This window comes from Podarcis vaucheri (genome assembly GCF_965113315.1).
Source record: "Podarcis vaucheri genome assembly, chromosome: 18".
NCBI lineage: Eukaryota > Metazoa > Chordata > Lepidosauria > Squamata > Lacertidae > Podarcis > Podarcis vaucheri.
The window spans coordinates 12,329,442-12,348,494 of NC_138756.1; the positions used below are offsets into that span (position 1 = coordinate 12,329,442).

The 19,053-nt window shown below is 50.5% G+C and overlaps 1 protein-coding gene across 5 annotated transcripts in view; it reads left to right on the top strand.

The window, feature by feature from the left end:
• EPS15L1 (epidermal growth factor receptor pathway substrate 15 like 1) overlaps positions 1–19,053 on the top strand; it is a 37,184-nt gene that overhangs the window by 7,065 nt on the left and 11,066 nt on the right. For 2 of the 5 annotated variants that reach the window (XM_082206877.1, XM_082206881.1), the window contains exons 6-23: positions 96–152; positions 511–636; positions 1,951–2,010; positions 3,097–3,336; positions 4,152–4,309; positions 5,022–5,178; positions 5,393–5,455; positions 6,260–6,348; positions 6,520–6,592; positions 7,893–8,054; positions 8,977–9,174; positions 9,851–10,018; positions 10,942–11,068; positions 11,169–11,234; positions 11,974–12,113; positions 12,266–12,335; positions 12,684–12,781; positions 15,181–15,310. In XM_082206877.1, coding sequence (XP_082063003.1) covers positions 96–152; positions 511–636; positions 1,951–2,010; positions 3,097–3,336; positions 4,152–4,309; positions 5,022–5,178; positions 5,393–5,455; positions 6,260–6,348; positions 6,520–6,592; positions 7,893–8,054; positions 8,977–9,174; positions 9,851–10,018; positions 10,942–11,068; positions 11,169–11,234; positions 11,974–12,113; positions 12,266–12,335; positions 12,684–12,781; positions 15,181–15,310 — 2,182 coding nt within the window. The remainder of the gene's footprint in view (positions 1–95; positions 153–510; positions 637–1,950; positions 2,011–3,096; positions 3,337–4,151; positions 4,310–5,021; positions 5,179–5,392; positions 5,456–6,259; positions 6,349–6,519; positions 6,593–7,892; positions 8,055–8,976; positions 9,175–9,850; positions 10,019–10,941; positions 11,069–11,168; positions 11,235–11,973; positions 12,114–12,265; positions 12,336–12,683; positions 12,782–15,180; positions 15,311–19,053) is intronic. The other 3 variants (XM_082206879.1, XM_082206880.1, XM_082206878.1) reach the window with 2 other exon arrangements.

Sequence of the window (19,053 nt, forward strand, 5' to 3'; positions counted from 1 at the left end):
CCTGGAGCTCTGGCTTCCGAATATTTGGATTTGGGGCCAGCGGAGACGTTTTGGGGAGGGGGTCTTGAAGGTGCGCCGTTTCTCCTTCGTTCCAGCCCGACAGCACCAGCCCCCTGCTGATCTCCTCCTCGGACGCTCACTGGGCCGTCAGGGTGAGTTTCCCATTGGGGCATGGGGAGGGAAACTAAGGCCCGGGGGCCGGATCCGGCCCAATCGCCTTCTCAATCCGGCCCCCGGACGGTCCGGGAATCAGCGTGTTTTTACATGAGTAGAATGTGCCCTTTTATTTAAAACGCATCTCTGGGTTATTTGTGGGACGTAGGAATTTGTTCATTTCCCCCGCAAAATATAGTCTGGCCCCCCACAAGGTCTCAGGGACAGGGGACCGACCCCCTGCTGGAAAAGGTTGCTGACCCCTGCATTGGGGGGGGTCTCCCCCTTGGGCAAAAGGGGGTCCTCCTCCCCCCGCGGTGGGGCCACCTTTTCCCAGAGCTCCCTTTCCACTTCCAGATGGAGGAGAAGGCCAAGTTTGATGGCATCTTTGAGAGCCTGCTGCCCGTCAACGGCTTGCTCTCGGGGGACAAAGTGAAGCCGGTCCTCATGAACTCAAAGCTGCCTCTCGATATCCTGGGAAGGGTGAGCGGACCTCTCTTTCTTTCTTTCTTTCTTTCTTTCTTTCTTTCTTTCTCTCTTTCTCTCTTTCTCTCTTTCTCTCTTTCTCTCTTTCTCTCTTTCTTTCCCTCTTTCTCCCTCCCTCCCTTTCTCTCTCTCTCTTTCTTTCTTTCTTTCCCTCTCTCCCTCCCTTTCTTTCTTTCTTTCTCCCTCCCTTTCTCTCTCTCTCTCTCTTTCTTTCTTTCTTTCTTTCTTTCCCTCTTTCTCCCTCCCTTTCTCTCTCTTTCTTTCTTTCCCTCTTTCTCTCTTTCTCTCTTTCTTTCCCTCTTTCTCCCTCCCTTTCTCTTTCTTTCTTTCTTTCTTTCTTTCTTTCTTTCTTTCTTTCTTTCCCTCTTTCTCCCTCCCTTTCTCTCTCTTTCTTTATTTCTTTCTTTCTCTCTCTCTCTCTCTCTCTTTTCTCTCTTTCTCTTTTTCTCTCTCCCTTTCTCTCTCTTTCTTTCTTTCTCTCTCTCTCTCTTTTCTTTCTCTCTCTCTTTTCTTTCTTTCTCTTTCTCCCTCCCTCCCTCTTTTTTCTTTCTTTCTCTCTTTCTCTCTCTCTCTCTCTCTCTTTTCTTTCTCTCTCTCTGTCTCTCTCTCATATCCTCCCCAGCTTTTAATTTCCTGCTCCAAACAGCGGAATTTGCCCCATCACAGGAGCATAATTAGATTACAGTGGTACCGCGGCTTACGAACTCAATCCGTTCCAGAAGTCTGTTCTTAAACCGAGGCTCGCTTTCCCTAACGAGGCCTCCCGCCACCGGTGCCTTTCCACCCTTCGGCTTCCGTTCATAGACCGAGGCAAAGTTTGCAAGCCGGGACACTACTTCCAGTTTTGCGGAGTTCGTAAACCGAATAGTTCGTTAACAGAGCTGTTCGTAAACCGAGGTACCGCTGTACTGCGACGCGTTCTACGTAGGGCTGCCTCTGAAGACGGTTCGGAGACTTCAGCCGGTGCAGAATTCAGCTAGACCAGGTTGTCCGCGGCTGGACCTAATGGCCAGGGGTCCCTTTACCTTTATGCCTGCAGGTCTCCGGGCACTTATCAAAAAGACATGATCAAAACGAAAAGGGAAGTTTAGGGACGTTTTTAATGTTTAAAGCTGTATTGTGTTTTTAATATTCGGTTGGGAGCCGCCCAGAGTGGCTGGGGAAACACAGCCAGAGGGGTGGGGTATAGATAATAATTATAATTATTTTTAAAAATCAACAATATGGGATAGATTTTTGGCGGCGTTCTGACGTCTTTCTGTTCTCCCTCCCCCTCTCTCCTTCCCTCTGTCTCCTCTAACGGCTGCGAAGGTCTGGGATCTCAGCGACATCGACAAGGACGGCCACCTGGACCGAGACGAGTTTGCCGTGGTAGGTTTGTCCAGCGCTTGGTCGCCGGGTCCGTGCTCTCTCCGATGGAACCTCCAGCCGCAGGCGCAGTCTATCTCAGTTGCCGGGTTCTCATTTGCCCACAATCGAGGGGAAAGTGCCAAGCTTTCCCACGGCACCCCCCCCCCATTTTGGCACAGCCTCTCTGCACCCCACCCTCCCCTTGTTGCCCCCACCACCACCACCTGCAGACATCTTTTCCCTCTCTGGGCCCTTTCAGGATTTAACCTTCAGGATTTAACCTCCTTCCATCGGGCCTGTAAGACAGAGCTGTTCCGCCCGGCCTTTAATTTGAATTCGGCCTGATCTTTTATTTCCCTTCTCTTCCCTCCCCTATTATGAAGATCACCCGCTCTGAGACCCCACAGCTAATTCTCCCCTGGCCCCCTCGCTGGCCCAAGTAGGACCAATTCAGCCAGCTAGCCCTGGGGATTATCTAATTGATTTTTGAATTTTATTGTTATTCGTGTGTTTATACCGTATTTTATACTGCTTTTATAATTAAGCGTTTTAAAGTGTTTCAAATTTGTTGTTGTTGTTGTTGTTTTTCCCCCAAAATTTTTTATTAGTTTTCCAAATGTATAACAAACAAATAGAAAAAAAGAAAATAAAAAACAAACCAACAAGCATTTATCCACTTTTGTTAACATTGTCAGGTGACTTCCTCAAGTCGCCCTGGCTGAGTTTACATATAAATCATTATAACAGTTTTCCAAAACTATTTCCACATAAAATTTACTTGGTCAATTAACATCTTTCTCTCTTTTTGTTTTCAACTTTAACATAGTATTTTACACATCGCATTTTCAAATCCTAGGCCCATTTGGTACTCGCAAGTAATCCTGTTTATATTATCTTAACATATTTAGCTAAATAGGCTTTGAAATTCTTCCACTCCTCTCAGTCCTCCCTCTGGTCACGGACTCTTCCGGTCAGTTCGGATAGCTCCCAAAAACCCATCATCTCCATCTGCCTAAAGTGTTTTAAATTTGTTGTTAGCCGCCCTGAACCCGGTTTTTGAACCGGGAAGGGCAGGGTATAAATAAAAAAATATTATTATTATTTCAGGCGATGCACTTGGTGTACCGTGCGCTGGAGAAGGAGCCCGTCCCGCCCGCCTTGCCCCCGCCCCTGGTGCCCCCCTCCAAGCGGAAGAAGGCGCCCTCCCTCCCCGGGGCTGTGCCCGTCCTGCCGGCCAGCCCCCCGCCCAAAGACAGCCTGCGCTCCACCCCTTCGCACGGCAGCGTCACCAGCCTCAACAGCACCGGCAGCCTCTCTCCCAAGCACAGCCTCAAGCAGGCGCAACAGGTAGGAATTGGGGCCTCCCCGCACCCCCGGGGGGAGGGCGGATCTGGTCCTCGAAGCTGAAGGGGGGCGGCCGCTCGCATGATGAGAACTTCGGTGCGGTTGGACCGCGGAACTCACTTCCACTTGAAGCGGCAGCTTCCCCGCTGAATCATTTCGTGGCATTTGTGCGCTGCTAGATTGCAAAAAGTGCCCCACCCCAGAATAAGAGATCAAGAAGACCATAGGTTTTAAGAAGATTGGGAAATGTTTATTGAATATGGCGGTACCTTTGTTCTCAAACTGAATCAGTTCCAAAACCAAGGCGCTCTTCTTTCCCATAGAAAGTCATGCAAGACGGATTAATCCGCTCCACACTTTTAACAACAACCCCTAAAACAGCCATTGAACATGGATTTTACTCTCTAACGAGACCATTGATCCATAAAATGAAAGCAATAATCGATGCACTGTACTATAAAATAAACAAGGCAGCATTGTAGATAATAAAAATGAAAATTATTTTTTTCTTCCCTGCACTGATGACGGTCATGGTTTGGATGGGGGGCTTTTATCCATGTCCGCAGTCACATGATCAATCAATCAGTAGCTGAACTGACCCAGCTGCTGCGTCAGCGTTCTGTCGATTCTCCGGCAGAGCCTCCACAGGCAGGGCTAGTCTACCTTAGAAGGGCGGGCAACCAGAGCCCATTTCTCTCTAGTTTGGGGGGGGGGTATCTTGTTGGCTCTCGGGAGGCCAGACCCGGATGAGCCCCCCTCCCAAGCAGTTTTTAGGGCACCTGGGGGGCCCACGCCTAAGTCTGATTTTCTCGTTCCAGCCGCCCGCGTCCTGGGTGGTCCCCCTGACCGACAAGATCCGCTACGACGAGATCTTCCTGAAGACAGACCTGGACTTGGACGGCTTTGTCAGCGGCCTGGAGGTCAAAGACATCTTCATGCACTCAGGGCTGTCCCAGAACATCCTGGCACACATCTGGTAATAATAATTAGTAATAATAATAATAATTTAGTTACAGATAGTCAAAATAAAAAAATTCCTTCCAGTAGCACCTTAAAGACCAACTAAGTTAGTTCTTGGTATGAGCTTTCGTGTGCATGCACACTTCTTCAGATACACTGAAACAGAAGTTGCCAGATCCTTCTATATAGTGAGAAGGTGGGGAGGGGTATTACTCAGAAGGGTGGTGGGAATGGGAGATTGACAGATAGCTGAGATGAGCCGGTTGACGACTCTTAACGACTGTAATAGGTCTTCCAGGAAAAGGCAAGGGGTGAGAAGGTGAGAAATGGCTTAGTCATGTATAATGAGATAAGAATCCAATGTCTTTGTTCAGACCAGGTCTCTCCATGGTTTTAAGTTTGGTGATGAGTTGCAATTCAGCAGCTTCTCTTTCCAGTCTATTTCTGAAATTCCTTTGTAGTAAAACAGCTACTTTGAGATCTTGTATGGAATGTCCTGGGAGATTGAAGTGTTCTCCTACTGGTTTCTCTGTTTTGTGGTTCTTGATGTCAGATTTATGTCCGTTTATTTACTCCTAGCCCATCTGGCTGTTTCCCCAGCCACTCTGGGCGGCTCCCAATCGAGTGTTAAAAACAATTCAGCATTAAATATCCTTGGAGGGGAAGCAAAGGGTGTGGGATAAATATAATAATAATAAAAAGGGTGATTGACGGCTCCTCGCTTCCAGGGCCTTGGCGGACACGAGGCAGATGGGGAAACTGAACAAAGACCAGTTTGCCCTGGCCATGTACCTCATCCAGCAGAAAGTGAGCAAGGGCGTCGACCCCCCGCAGGTCCTTCTGCCGGACATGATCCCCCCGTCGGAGAGGACCGTACCTGCCCAGGTGAGCTCCTCCAGGTTGGCCACTCCCCGGATCAACGAAACCACAGGCCCCTCCCGCATTCCTGGCCCCAGCCGGGCTCCGACAGCCCTTCTTAACCCCCTTCTCTCCGTCCCGACGCCCCCCACACCGCCCACCTTCTTGTCCGGTCCTCCCCACTCCAGTGCTGACTCTTTCCCCCCCTCCACTGCCCCCCCCCCTTTGCCACCCTCTCCAGACCGTCCCCGGCTACTTGGCTTCCGTGGGCACTGAGGTCTCGACGCTGGCGGAAATGCGTCGTGTGAGTAGGACCGCGGGGATCCCCGGAACGTGGCGCTCCCACCCCTCCCATTTTCCTCTTTTGCCTGCTCCATGAAGCATGAAGGACCCTCTGGATGTGGGGCAGCGGAAAACCTCTGAATCACTCCTTATCTATCTATCATCTATCTTTCTATATATCATGTCTGTCTGTCTGTTATCTATCTATCTCTATCATCTGTGTATCTATCTATATCTATCTATCATCTATCTATCATAGCCATTTGTCTGTCTACATCGTGTCGTATCGTCTGTATCGTATATCTATCATATCTATCTGTCTATCATCCGTCTTTCTATCATCTATCTATTATGTCTGTGTGTCTGTCATCTATCTATCTTTATCATCTCACAACTCCCATGACCCCTAGCTAGAAGGACCAGTGGTCGGGGATGATGGGAACTGTAGTCTCAAAATATCTGGAGGGCCGAGGTTCTATACGTTAAGTCTGCAAGCTGTGCATATTCCGCCGGCTTATGCTAAGATTCCTCAGCCTTAGCCCTCCAGATGTTTTGGACTACAGTTCCCATCATCCCTGACCATTGGTCCTGCTAGCTAGGGATCATGGGAGTTGTAGGCCAAAAACATCTGGAGGGCCGAGGTTGAAGAAGCCTGGCTTAAGTCACCCTTAGGCTTTTTAATTTCTTCTTTGACACTGTGTTTTGCACCCCAGTTTGCATGCGCCTTGCCCCCCTTTCCTGGCCGTATTTTTTGGGGAGAGGGGTCTGTGCGCTCCCCAATTTTCCCAGCTGGGGTGTGGCCTGACTTGTTTGGGCTCCTTAACAGGACAGCTCCAGTTCCGTCGGCTCCGGGGGCGAATTCACCGGCATGAAGGAGCTGGATGACATCGGCCAGGAGATCGCCCAGTTGCAGAGGTGGGTGGCGTTGGGGGCGCTGGGGGGTCCTGGGAGAGGTGCAGGCGGCACGAGAACCCCCCAAAAAGCACTGCTGACCAGGATGGATTTAATTTAAGTCCAACCCCCAAAGACAGAGAATCATTTGAGACTGATTTTACTCACACGACCTTTCTCCCTTTTTTTTTGCAGAGAGAAGTATTCCCTCGAGCAAGAGATCCGAGAGAGGGAGGGAGCAATTCGGCAGAAGACCAACGAAGTGCAGGTAAATGGGTTTGGTTTTTTCCCCACCCGGCGATATCGCGCTCTCAGAGTAGGCCTGTTGGGGGACCCTGAGGGTCATCCAGCCCAACCCGCTGCAACGTGAGAAAATCCGTGCCCAACGTGGAACTCGAACCCACAACCCAAGATCAAAGAGTTTCAGGCTCTACCTATCGAGCTTATCCCAGCCATTAAACCCCAAGAGAGGGGGCCCCTAAGCTATAGCCTGTTTAGCTTATACATAAATCTGGCACTGGCCTAGATAGATAGATAGATAGATAGATAGATAGATAGATAGGTGGATAGATGATAGATAAATCATCATCATCAATCTTTATTACGGTCCAGAGACCCAGCAAATCATTACAAAGCAATAAATTCATACAGCCTAGGTTTCCAGGTTAAACAAGCATTTTGTTCAGAATATAGGGACCATTTGTTCTTGCAACCACCGATAAGATAAATAGATATAGATAGATAGCTAGATAGATAGCTAGATAGATAGATAGATAGATAGATAGATAATATTTTGGAAATGTACATCCAGTGTTTTTCCCCCTTTAAAGTTTTTGGGGGCCCTCAAGATTGTGTGGCCCTAAGCTAGAGCTTGTTTAGCTTATATGTAAATCTGGCACTGGCATAGATAGATAGATAGATAGATAGATAGATAGATAGATAGATAGATAGCTGGATAGATAGATAGATAGATAGATAGATAGATAGATAGATACATAGCTGGAGAGAGAGAGATAGATAGATAGCTGGATAGATAGATAGATAGATAGATAGATAGATAGATAGATGGCTAGATAGATGGCTAGATAGATGGCTAGATAGATAGATAGCTGGATAGATAGATAGCTGGATAGAGAGAGAGAGAGAGAGAGAGAGAGAGAGCTGGAGAGAGAGAGAGAGAGATAGCTGGATAGAGATAGATAGATAGATAGATAGATAGATAGATAGATAGATAGATAGCTGGATAGAGATAGATAGATAGATAGATAGATACATAGATAGATAGATACATAGATAGATAGAGATATAGATAGATAGATAGATAGATAGATAGATAGATAGATAGATAGCAGGATAGAGATAGATAGATAGATAGATGATAGATAGATAGATAGATAGATAGATAGTATTTTGGAAATGTACATCCAGTGGTTTTTTTCCCCCTTCCAATTTTTTTGGGGCCCCCAAGAGGTTGGGGCCCTAAGCTAGAGCTTGCTTAGCTTCTACGTAAATCCAGCGCTACCCGCCCCCCCCCTAAGCCGCCTTCTCTTCCTCCTCCGCCTCCGCAGGAGCTCCAGAACGACCTGGACCGGGAGACCAGCAACCTGCAGGAGCTGGAGGCGCAGAAGCAGGAGGCCCAGGGCCGCCTGGACGAGATGGAGCAGCAGAAAGCCAAGCTGAAGGACATGCTGAGCGACGTCCGGCAGAAGTGCCAGGAGGAGACCCACGTGGTGAGCTGGGGGGCCGGGAATTGCCCACGCTCCTTGTGCCGCGGGAAACCGGCGGAACTCCCTGCCACAGGATTCCCCCCCCCCTTTCCCCTTCTGTTTCTAAGAGTTGGGGTTTTTTTCCTCTCTGTGGTTTTGTCTTCCCAACTCCGTTTCTGTTTTTGTTTTATTTATTGAAGTTGTATAATCCGTCTTGTTTATTATTTATCAGTTCAGTCAATAAAGCGGATAAAGTATAAACAGATAAGTTATAAATTCATTCAATAAAGTAAATTATAAAGAGATAAATTATAAATTCAATAAATAAAATAGATAAATTATAAACAGATAAGTTATTTATACGTACATACGTACCGTGCTCCGTACAGAGATTTTACCGGTCAGGGTGTGTGTGCACTTGCCTTGCAGAACGGCTGCCTATCCGTAATTTTCGGGGGAGCCTTGCATCATCTGTTAAAGCGTATTCTCTTTCCCAACCCCATAATGTTTATTAAATTTTCTGTTTTACGTTTTGGAATGTTCATTCGCACAACCTTAAAACGCCAACAGCTTCCCCTCTTCTCTTGCTCATTTGGCAAAATGCAAATCCCTGCGTATTTTATGCAAGCTTAATAATAATAATAATAATAATTTATTTATTCATTCATACCCTGCCCATCTGGCTGGGTTTCCCGAGCCACTCTGGGCAGCTTCCAAGAAGAGATTAAAAATACATTAAAACATCAGTCATTAAAGTCTCCCCTAAACAGGGCTGCCTTCAGATGTCTTCTAAAAGTCAGAGAGTTGCTTCTTTCCTTGACATCTGACGGGAGGGCGGGTGCTACCACCGAGAAGGCCCTGCAACACGTGTACATTCTCCGCCCTCCTCCTCTTCTCGCGAACTGGGTCTTTCCCCCCCCCCTCAAGACCACCTTTGCCCTTCCAGATCTCGTCGCTGAAGATGCAGATCCAGTCTCAGGAGTCGGACCTGAGATCCCAGGAGGACGACATCAGCCGGGCGAAGTCGGAGCTCAGCCGGCTGCAGCAGGAGGAGTCTCAGCTGGAGCAGAGCATTCAGGCCGGAAAAGTCCAGCTGGAAACCATCATCAAGTCTCTGAAGTCCACTCAGGAGGAAATCAACCAGGTGGGAGGCAGGAACCCAAACGGGGGCAGACTTCAGGGGACACCCCTTTCCCCCCCAGGGCCAAGACCTTGCTCCCAAATTTCCGCAGGTGTTTCCTTGAACGGCGGCTGTGCCTGGGTCTTTCCTGTGTTATATATTTTTTTAACTGCCCCTTTTCCCTTATGGGGTATCAGGAGCCCCTATAGAGTCCATAAATGGGTATAGGGTATTCCAGAGCCAATATAAAGTCCTTAAGTGGGTTCCCCGTCAGTAGGAGGAAATGACAGAGGCCAAGCAGACAGCATGAAAGGAAAGAGGGATGGGGAGGGAAGAGGAAACCAAGCGAGCTCAGGCTCCGACTCTTCAATTTGTCGTTTCTGCAACCTCCAGATGTAATATCTGGTTATGCAATGTGAGAAAAGTGGGGCTGGACCAGGCAGATCTTCCCTAGGAGTTATTTAGGAAATAGAGGACATCCTTGCATGTTCTTTGCTATAAGAATAAATCTTCTCCTAGAGCGCATCTAGAGTCCTTAAGTGGGAAGTAGCAGAGGCCAAGCAGACGGCACAAAAGGGAATTCAAACCGCTTTATACATTACACATCTATGCTTACAGACCACCCTATTTTTCCGTGCATAAGACTATATTCCCCCCCCCAATTTTATCATTGATTTTTCTCCGCCCTGTCCCCCCGCAGGCGAGGAGCAAGTTGTCCCGCTTGCAAGAGAGCCAGCAGGAAGCCCACCGGGGCATTGACCAGTACAACGAAGCCCTGAACGGGGTGCTTGGTGGCAGCATGACCAACCTGGCGGATCTGAACGAGGGGAACCCCCAGAAGGAGCGGGGCGGCCGGTTCGGGACCCTGGTGAGGCGCCGGGCCGATTCCTCGCGGGAGCAGCCTTTGCTCGACAATGACAGTGATTTTATTATTTGTATCTCAACCACCCAGCCACTCTGGGCAGCTTCCAGCACATATAAAAAGCTTAACGCCAAGCATTGAAAACTTCCCTATACAAGGCTGCCTTCGGACGTCTTCTTAAAAGTCAGGTGTTTTAAAATTTCCTTGGCGTCTTGTGGGAGGGAGTTCCACAGGGCAGGGGCCACCACCGAGAAGGCCCTGTGCCTGGCTCCCCTGTAGCTTCACTTCCTGCCCCGAGGGAACCACCAGAAGGCCCTCGGGAGATGGACCCCGGCGTCCGGGCTGGACAATGGGGTTGGAGGCGCTGTTTGGGGCTTTCAAGATCGGCACTGACGCTTTGAATTGCGCTCAGAAATGTACACTGGGAGCCAAGGTAGACCTATCGAGGGAAGTTTGGAATGTTTGATGTTTTACCGTGTTTTTAATATTGTGTTGGGAGCCGCCCGGAGCAGCTGGGGAAACCCAGCTAGGTGAGCAGGGGATAGATAATAAATTATTATTTATATAAATTACTATTTTAAGGCTGAAGCAGGGAGGGCGTCCCTGGAACCGAGAATATTATAATCCCCATTATCATTAGCCCTTCACCACGACTTCCGTGGCGATTTAGAAACACGAAGCCAGATAAGCGAATTAGCTGCCATTGCTCCCTTGCAGGGGTTGGGCTACAGGACCTCAAGAGGGCCCCCCGACTCTGCACACCTGCAATTCCATGATTCTTTGGGGGTTTCTCAGCAGAGGTCATCAGGATCCTTTAGCCGGGGGTCCCGTCCAACTCTTACGACTCAGACGTGAACCTGGGGGGGGGGTCTTTGGGGGTCTGTTTTGTGCCTGACTCCCTTCTCTCTCCCCCCCCCTCGCCTTGGCAGGATGACCCGTTCAAGAACAAGGCCCTCCTGTTCAGCGGACACACGCAGGAGCTTCCCGCGGACCCTTTCCAGGCGGAAGACCCTTTCAGGACGGACCCCTTCAAGGGCGCAGACCCCTTCAGAGGCAGTGAGTGGCGACGGGGGGGGGCAGCGGGCCCTGAACCGTCTCCCAGCATGATCCTCCTCTTAACCGCGCCCCTCTCTCTCTTTCTTCCTCCCTCACCCAGGTGACCCCTTTCAGAACGACCCCTTTGCGGAGCAGGCCCCCGTGGTTGCGGCGGCGGTGGTGGCAGGTGAGAGAATAATCAGAATAATTTATTATTTATATCCTGCCCATCTGTCTGGGTCTCCCCAGCCACTCTGGGCGGCTCCCAACAAAAGATTAAAAAGACATTAAGTCATTAAAAGCTTCCCTAAACAGGACTGCCTTCAGGTGTCTTCTAAAAGTCAGAGAGTTGTTTATTTCCTTGACATCTGGCGGGAGGGCGCCACCACCGAGAAGGCCCCCTGCCTGGTTCCCTGTAACCTCACTGAGTCAGGCAGAGAGGCAGTGATGGGCCCAAAGGGCGATTTGAAGTAGATATATAGGTACCGCTGCGGTGGGAAGGTAAACGGCGTTTCCGTGCGCTCTGGTTTCCGCCATGCGCCAGAAGCGGTTTAGTCCTGCTGGCCACACGACCTGGAAAGCTGTCTGTGGACAAACGCCGGCTCCCTCGGCCTGAAAGCGAGATGAGCGCCGCAACCCCAGAGTCGCCTTGGCCTGGACTTAACCGTCCACGGGTCCTTATAATTTAACCCCCCTAGCAAAATCGATGCTGATACGTGTGCCGGTCCTCAAATTGCTGCTCCGGCGTCGCCTTTGCTCCCCCTGCTCTTGCGCACAAACCCCAAATTTAGTCTTTCACCCCGGAATCCCAAAAGGCCTCTGCAGCGGTGTGGGGACGGGTGTCAGTCTCTCGCCTCCCGGAGAGGCCGGCTGCCTCCTTCCCTCCCTCTTCACTCTCCGGTGAACGATTCGCTCTCTCCCCGCAGATCCCTTCGGCGGAGATCCGTTTAAGGAAAGCGATCCCTTCCGCGCCGCAGCGGCGCCCGACGATTTCTTCAAGAAGCCCGAGAAGAGCGATCCGTTCACCGCCGACCCCTTCTCCAAAAACCCCACGCTGCCCTCCAAGGTGAGGACGTTTCCGGTGGGAGGGGGGCTTTTCCCTTGACGGCTTTGTTTCGTTCAGGGGGGTCCCTCGGTTCCGTTCGGGGGCCGCAGGATCCTAAGCCCAGCTTGCTTGGGGGGCCCTGCTGTGAAACCCTCGTTCTTCTGCCCCTTTAGGCGAACTTATTTGAAAACAGCGACCCCTTCCAGTCTCCGAGTGTTGTCGCCACCGCTCTGAAAGGGCCAGGTAAGCCCACGGCGGGGGGGGGCGTTGCCCCACGGCATTGCGTGTCCGTCCACCCCCCTGTCCCCGCCCTCCAAGGATTCAAACTCGGGTCCGATGCTTCGGTTAAGCTGCCCAGCGTTCATTTCTTGCGGAAGAAACACCGGTGGGGTGTGAATTCTGGAAGGGGGGAGCCCTGTGCAGGAGGACGGTTGTTTGGTTCAGGGGTTGGGGGGGCGGCTTGTGAGTTACTGGGGGGGGGGAGAACAAGGGCTGCCTACCGGAGGGTCCCAACAGGGAGCCCCTCCAGCCTGCAAACCCTCAAAGTCTAGGAACGGGAATCCACTGACCTCCCCTCCCCTTTGATTTCAGATCCTTTTGGAACGCTAGATCCCTTCGGGAGCAGCAGTTTCAACAGCGGCGGGGGCGGCGGCAGCGAAGGCTTCGCTGATTTCAGCCGGATGTCGAAGGTAAACCCTTCTCCCTCCCCAGATTTGGGGCGGCCGCTTAGCCCCCCTGACTTTACAAATCCCCAAATTGCCTCCTCTTGAGTTCCCTCCACAGGGGCAGAATCCCACCCCCCACCCCAAGCAAATCTTGCCCAGCCTGTGACCCGCTTCCTGTCAGGTCCTGTAACCCTGGGGTTTTTTTAAGGGGTGGGGTGAAAATAAAAGACTACAAAACTACTCGCAAAAGAAAAAGGAGGTCAGCAACGCCGACGCGTTTCCCCTCCTATCTCTGGTTCTGCAAATACAGTCGTACCTCGGAAGTCGACCGGAAAGCCCGTCCGACTTCCGAAAACATTCGGGAACTGAGGCGCGGCTTCCGATTGGCCGCGGCGAGCTCCTGCGGCCAATCGGAAGCTGCGTCGGGCGTTCGGGTTCTGAAAAACGTTCACTTCCGGGTTTGCAGCGTTCGGGAGCCAAAACGTCTGAGTACCAAGGCGTTTGACAACCAAGGTGCAGTTGTACTGGAAACTTGATTTATTTGGGGGGGGTTTTAAGTTGGGGAGTAGGGTTCATTGGGATGGGGGGGCGCAGCTTTGGCCCCCTCCTCCCCACAGCTCCAGCCTTGCATGCTTAGGTGGCGAAGGCTCCCTTAATCCTCAATTCCATCTAGGAATTATCAGCGCCCTCTCCTCTCCCTCGGCCCAGCCCTCCCTCGCAGGGATGTTGTGGGGGGGTGGGGAGAGAGAGAGGAGAGGCGGATCTAGCACAGGGGTCAGCAGATGTTTTCAGCAGGGGGCCGGTCCACTGTCCCTAAGACCTTGTGGGGGACTGGACTATATTTTAAAAATAAAAATGAACGAATTCCCTAGCCCCACAAGAGATGCATGTTAAATAAAAGCACACATTCTACTCATGTAAAGACAAGCTGATTCCCAGACCGTCCACAGGCCAGATTGAGAAGGCAATTGGACCGGATCCGGCCCCCGGGCCTTAGCTTGCCTACCCATGATCTAGCAGAAGGGAATCTCCAGTCTTAGCGGCTGAAACGCTTTTCTGCCACAGGGTGGCGTGAGAGAACCTTTCCCGCAGCCCCGTTCCATTTAAATTAAAAACGTTAAATGTCTGCTTTTCGTTCAGAAATCCAGCCAAAACTAAACACACAGTGGCCCCTTGGTTCTCAGACTTAATCCGTTCCAAAACCAAAGCGTTCCAAAACCAAGGCGCTCTTTCCCGTAGAAAGTCATGCAAAACAGATCAATCCGTTCCAGACTGTCAGTAGCTGAACTGGGTTCCACGCAGTCACAAAAACAAATGAACCGAAAAAGCCGCAAAATAAAAAAACCGCAAAATAAATAGCAAAAACAAAAGTGCCAGACTTAATCCCTTCCGGAAGTCCGTTTGACTTCAGAAATGTTCGGAAACCGAGGCGCAGCTTCTTAAATGGTGCAGGCACCCCGGAAACCATAGCCGACAGCCACGTTGGACGTTCGGCTTCTGAAAAACGTCCAAAAACCGAAACATTAATTTTGGCGTTTTTGGCGTTTGGTTATTATGGAAGAAGATGCGCTGAAATGAATGGGCCCAAGATCCGTTCTTTGTTTGCATTTCGTGAAATCCATGCACATCGCCTTGTTGCAAAAACAACCGAAAAACACCTTAAAGTAGTTTGCGAAAGGATGAGGCGATAAAAACCAAGGAATGTTTTGCAGCAGCGCTTTAGAAACGTACAAAATTCAAAACAATGAGACGGATTGTAATTGCGCCAACTTTTTAAAGGATGTTAGAGGGGTTTTAGTGACAGGTGAGAATTTGAGAGTAGAAGAGAGCGGAGGTGGGAAGTCAGTACAGGAAAAGACTTAGCTATTTGATTTGTGGAAAAAAATGGAAATTCGGTAATAATTATATTGGGGTGGGGGAAACCATTCAAAAGTTGAAATATTAAAACAGATTAAAATTGCGCCAACTTTCTTAACGTCCTGGGGCTTGTCTAACAGTTTTAAAGAATTTAAACCCGTTTCAGCGGGTCTACTACTCGCGAGCCGGTGCCGAGTTTGGGGGTGGCTCGTGGAAGCGGATATCCGCCGGGTCTCCTCTGGTTGCGACCAGCCCGTGTCGGAGTCAGCCTGCCCCCCGCCAATGTCAGGTGATTGACGGGCGGGGGGGGGGGTTAGCCGAGGACCCGAAACACCACCCCCATTTCCTCGTGGTTTTGTTCCGTTTTGGGGGGCAGACCTGCAGCCCTTTCCCAGCTGTCGCAAAGCTTGGTTTTGGCTGGCTCCTTGCTCTCTTGCTTGCAAACCAGCGCCTCTCTGGGTCTGCCTCTGTCACCCCCGAGCCCCCCACTTCCTCCTCCCTGCCCCCCTCCCTCTCTCTGCAAGCCCCCTTTCCGCTTCTGCCTCTCTCTGTCTCTCTCTTTGCAGCCGCCGGCTTCCGACCCGTTCTCGGCCTCCTCTTTCGGGGGCTTCCCGGACGACCCCTTTAAGGGCAAGCTAGACACCCCCGCCCTCCCTCCGAAGAAAGGCTTGCCTCCCAGGCCCAAACCGCCCAGTGGTGAGTCTTCTCTGCGGTCCTCCTCCCCACCCCCAACTTCGTGCCGGGGAAGGGGTGGCCGGCCGTCACGGAGGGCGGGGTGGGGGCTGCCTTCGTCTTGGACTTTCCATGGTGGGGGGATTGGCCTCTCTCCCTCCCTCTCTCTTTCTCTCAGACATGCACTTGCCCCCCCATTGCACTCTTCCCCCCCCCCTTGCTTTTTACTAGAATGCTTGCCGGTCTGCAGCCAAACTCTGGGGCAGTGTGTTGGGGGGGGTTGGGGGGGAATATCGGGCCAGGGTGGGTTTGATTTAAATCAAATCAGTTTAAATCATGGTTTAAATCAAATCGGTTTAAATCAAATCGGTTTAAATCATGGTTTAAATCAAATCAGTTTAAATCAAATCGGTTTAAATCAAATCGGTTTAAATAACAGTTTAAATCAAATCGACTTAGGTAAAGGTAAAGGGACCCCTGACCATTAGGTCCAGTCGTGGCTGACTCTGGGGTTGCGGCGCTCATCTCGCTTTATTGGGCGAGGGAGCCGGCGTACAGCTTCCGGGTCATGTGGACAGTGTGACTAATCCGCTTCTGGCGAACCAGAGCAGCGCACGGAAACGCCGTTTACCTTCCCGTCGGAGCGGGACCTATTTATCTACTTGCACTTTGACGTGCTTGCAAACTGCTAGGTTGGCAGGAGCAGGGACCAAGCAACTGGAGCTCACCCCATCATTGTGGGGATTCGAACCGCCGACCTTCTGATTGGCAAGTCCTAGGCTCTGTGGTTTAACCCACAGCGCCACCCGCGTCCCTTTCAATTTGGCTTAAATCATGATTTAAATCAAATCGGTTTACATTACCGACAATTATACGAAACGTATAAAGAGGACAACAAGAAAGGGTTTAGCTACACGACATCCAGATTCCGAAAAGAAGTGGTAGAAGGGAAAGCTAAATTGCCGAAAGGGGTATAACAGTATCTTGTTAGAATGGGAGACGAAAGATGAAGAGGTGGAAGCGGTAATGATTAGATGGGCACAAGACGTAGGCCATAACATTACTCTGGAAGATTGGGAAAGGTTATGGAAAATAGACTTAAAATTTACAGACTGTTCTTTACTGAAAAAAATTACATGGAAGATGATGTATAGATGGAATGTAAAAAACTGGCTCAAATTTGTGTTGGAAATGTAAGGAAAAGGAAGGGACTGACCTTCAGTTATCCAATAGATCATTAAACATTAAGAACTTCCCTAAACAGGGAATCTGCCTTCAGATGTCTCGTAAAAGTCAGGTAGTTGTTTATTTCCTTGACATCTGATGGGAGGGTGTTCCACAGGGCGGGCGCCACCACCGAGAAGGCCCTCTGCCTGGTCTGGTTCCCTGTAACCTCACTTCTCGCAGGGAGGGAACCGCCAGAAGGCCCTTGGGAGAGAGATCCCGGTGTCCGGGGTGGAGACGCCCCTCCAGGAATACTGGGCAATTGAGGCCGTTTAGGGCTTTCAAGGTCAGCACCAACCCTTTGAATTGTCCTCAGAAAGCCCCCAAGGGAACCCCCAAGGCAGTATCTGAGCATCATAACAGGTATTCTCCACACCTGCGGTTCCTTGTTCTCAGGACCATCACAGCTTCCCTGGCCAGTAGCCATCAATGGCTTTCTCCTCTGTAAATTTGCCGGGTCCCCGTTTAAAATTTGCGGTTGCTAGGGTTATAACTTACTTACTTTTTCCCCCAAAACAACTTTCCTGCATCCTAAAGTGACAAACCTTTGCTCAGACAAACAAAAAAATTCTTCTCCGTTGCGGGGAGGGGAAAAGTCACCCCGAAAGCTGGAATCGCCGTGACGTAACGTCACGACTCCTCTAAGTATTAGCACTTTTTAAAAAAGCTTTGTGGAGCTTTTACAGCTGCCTGGGGACTTCCTAAAACGGTCCGAGAATGTCCTAGAAGAATCCAAAATATTGGTCTATAGAAAAGAACACGCAATACAAGAGATTTACTATTAGTATTAATATTATGTTTTTAGATATGCCATAAGCCACCCAGAGCGGCTGGGGAAAGCCGGCCAGGTGGGCGAGCTGTGAATGATAAAAGTATTATTTTTATTATTTTTTTGATTGATTGATTGATTGATTGATTGATTCTGCTTGCGGCAGAAACAAAGGCAAGCTGCAACCTCGCTTTATTCTAAGGGACGTGCAATCGACAAAACGCCGGACAAGTCTTAGAAAACCTGCAAGCTCAAATGTTTTTCCTGTGTCGTGCAATACTCGCTCTGCGTACGACATTATACAGTTCCAGAGAAAAAATTGATTGGTTTCGGGGTGACCTCCCCCCCCCCGAAGGTTTGGGAAATGGCAGTTTACGTCTTTGCTTTTGGGCAGATGTTCATCTGGCTAAGCTATAGGAACGGGAGGTGTGAAAAAATACCGTATTTTTTGCTCTATAAGACTCACTTTTCCCCTCCTAAAAAGTAAGGGGAAATGCGTGTGCGTCTTACGGAGCGAATGCAGGCTGCGCAGCTATCCCAGAAGCCAGAACAGCAAGAGGGATTGCTGCTTTCGCTGCGCAGCGATCCCTCTTGCTGTTCTGGCTTCTGAGATTCAGAATATTTTTTTTCTTGTTTTCCTCCTCCAAAAACCAGGCGCGTCTTGTGGTCTGGTGCGTCTTATAGAGCGAAAAATATGGTGGCTTTAACTAGTGTCCAGACCCTGCGGGGCACAGAATTGCACCAATCCTGGCTCTCTTGTCAGAGGCAGGAAACCCCAGCCCCTGAAGACAGCAAGAGGGGGGGCAGTTGGTGCTGCACTTGGGGGTCACCTGGCCGGCCATGGGGCCCCAGGGGCCCGATCCAATTGCTGCTGCAGCGCTGGCGAGGAAGTTGCACCGGGGCTGGACCTGAGCCCAGAGAGTTCAAAAGCGGTTATTAGGAGTTGCCTCCTCCTCCACCTCCTCTGTTCTTTCGTTCCTGTCTTCCCTCCATTTCATCTGCTTTTTTGCACCGGCTGCTGATAAGAGATCTCCGTCCTCGCCGCTAACTAGCTTCTAGGTAAAAGCTGTTGAGCGTCAAAAAGAGAAAAACAGATTTTATTTTTCCCCTCCTCCCTCCCTCTCTCTCTCTCTCTCTCTCTGGTGTGTGTGTGTGTGTGTGTATTCTGGTTCTTTAAAGGGGCAGGAAGTCTCTGTGTGGGTGTCAGTGATTGCGAAGCCTCCCCGGGGCTTGCTGCCACCACCATCGTGGGACCATCTGCAGCCGCCCCACCCTCAGCCACTTCCTCTCTCTGCGGTCGGCGCTCACCAGCAATATCAGGGCCCCGGCCTGCGCCGCCAACCAGGCACAGCCGCCGCTGCCTTGGGGGGGGGTGGCAGCAGCCTCCTGCAGCCCGGACGGGGCAGGGGCTGCCAGTCCTGCAAAGGACCCCCTGCCCCGAGAAAGGAGATCGTCGGGGTTGGGGAAAAGGGAACGAGGAAAGCACGTGGCGTTTGGGGCTTCTTAGTTTCGGGAAGAGAGGAGACGGGATAGAGATTTGTAGAATGACGCACAGCCTTCGCTCCTGGCGCTAGAACTCCCGCTATGCTGAATATTGAGGGGCTCAGGGTGGATAAAGCGCCGGGTTGTGTTTTTCTTTGAGGATTTGTGTGTGTGAGAGCGCGCGATACGAAGCAAACGAGCGAGGGAAGACGCATACGGCGTCTCCGTTTTCAATTCGTAAGAGTCCTTTTTGCAGTTTGCATTCGGTACGAGACACTTTCGTAAAGAAGGT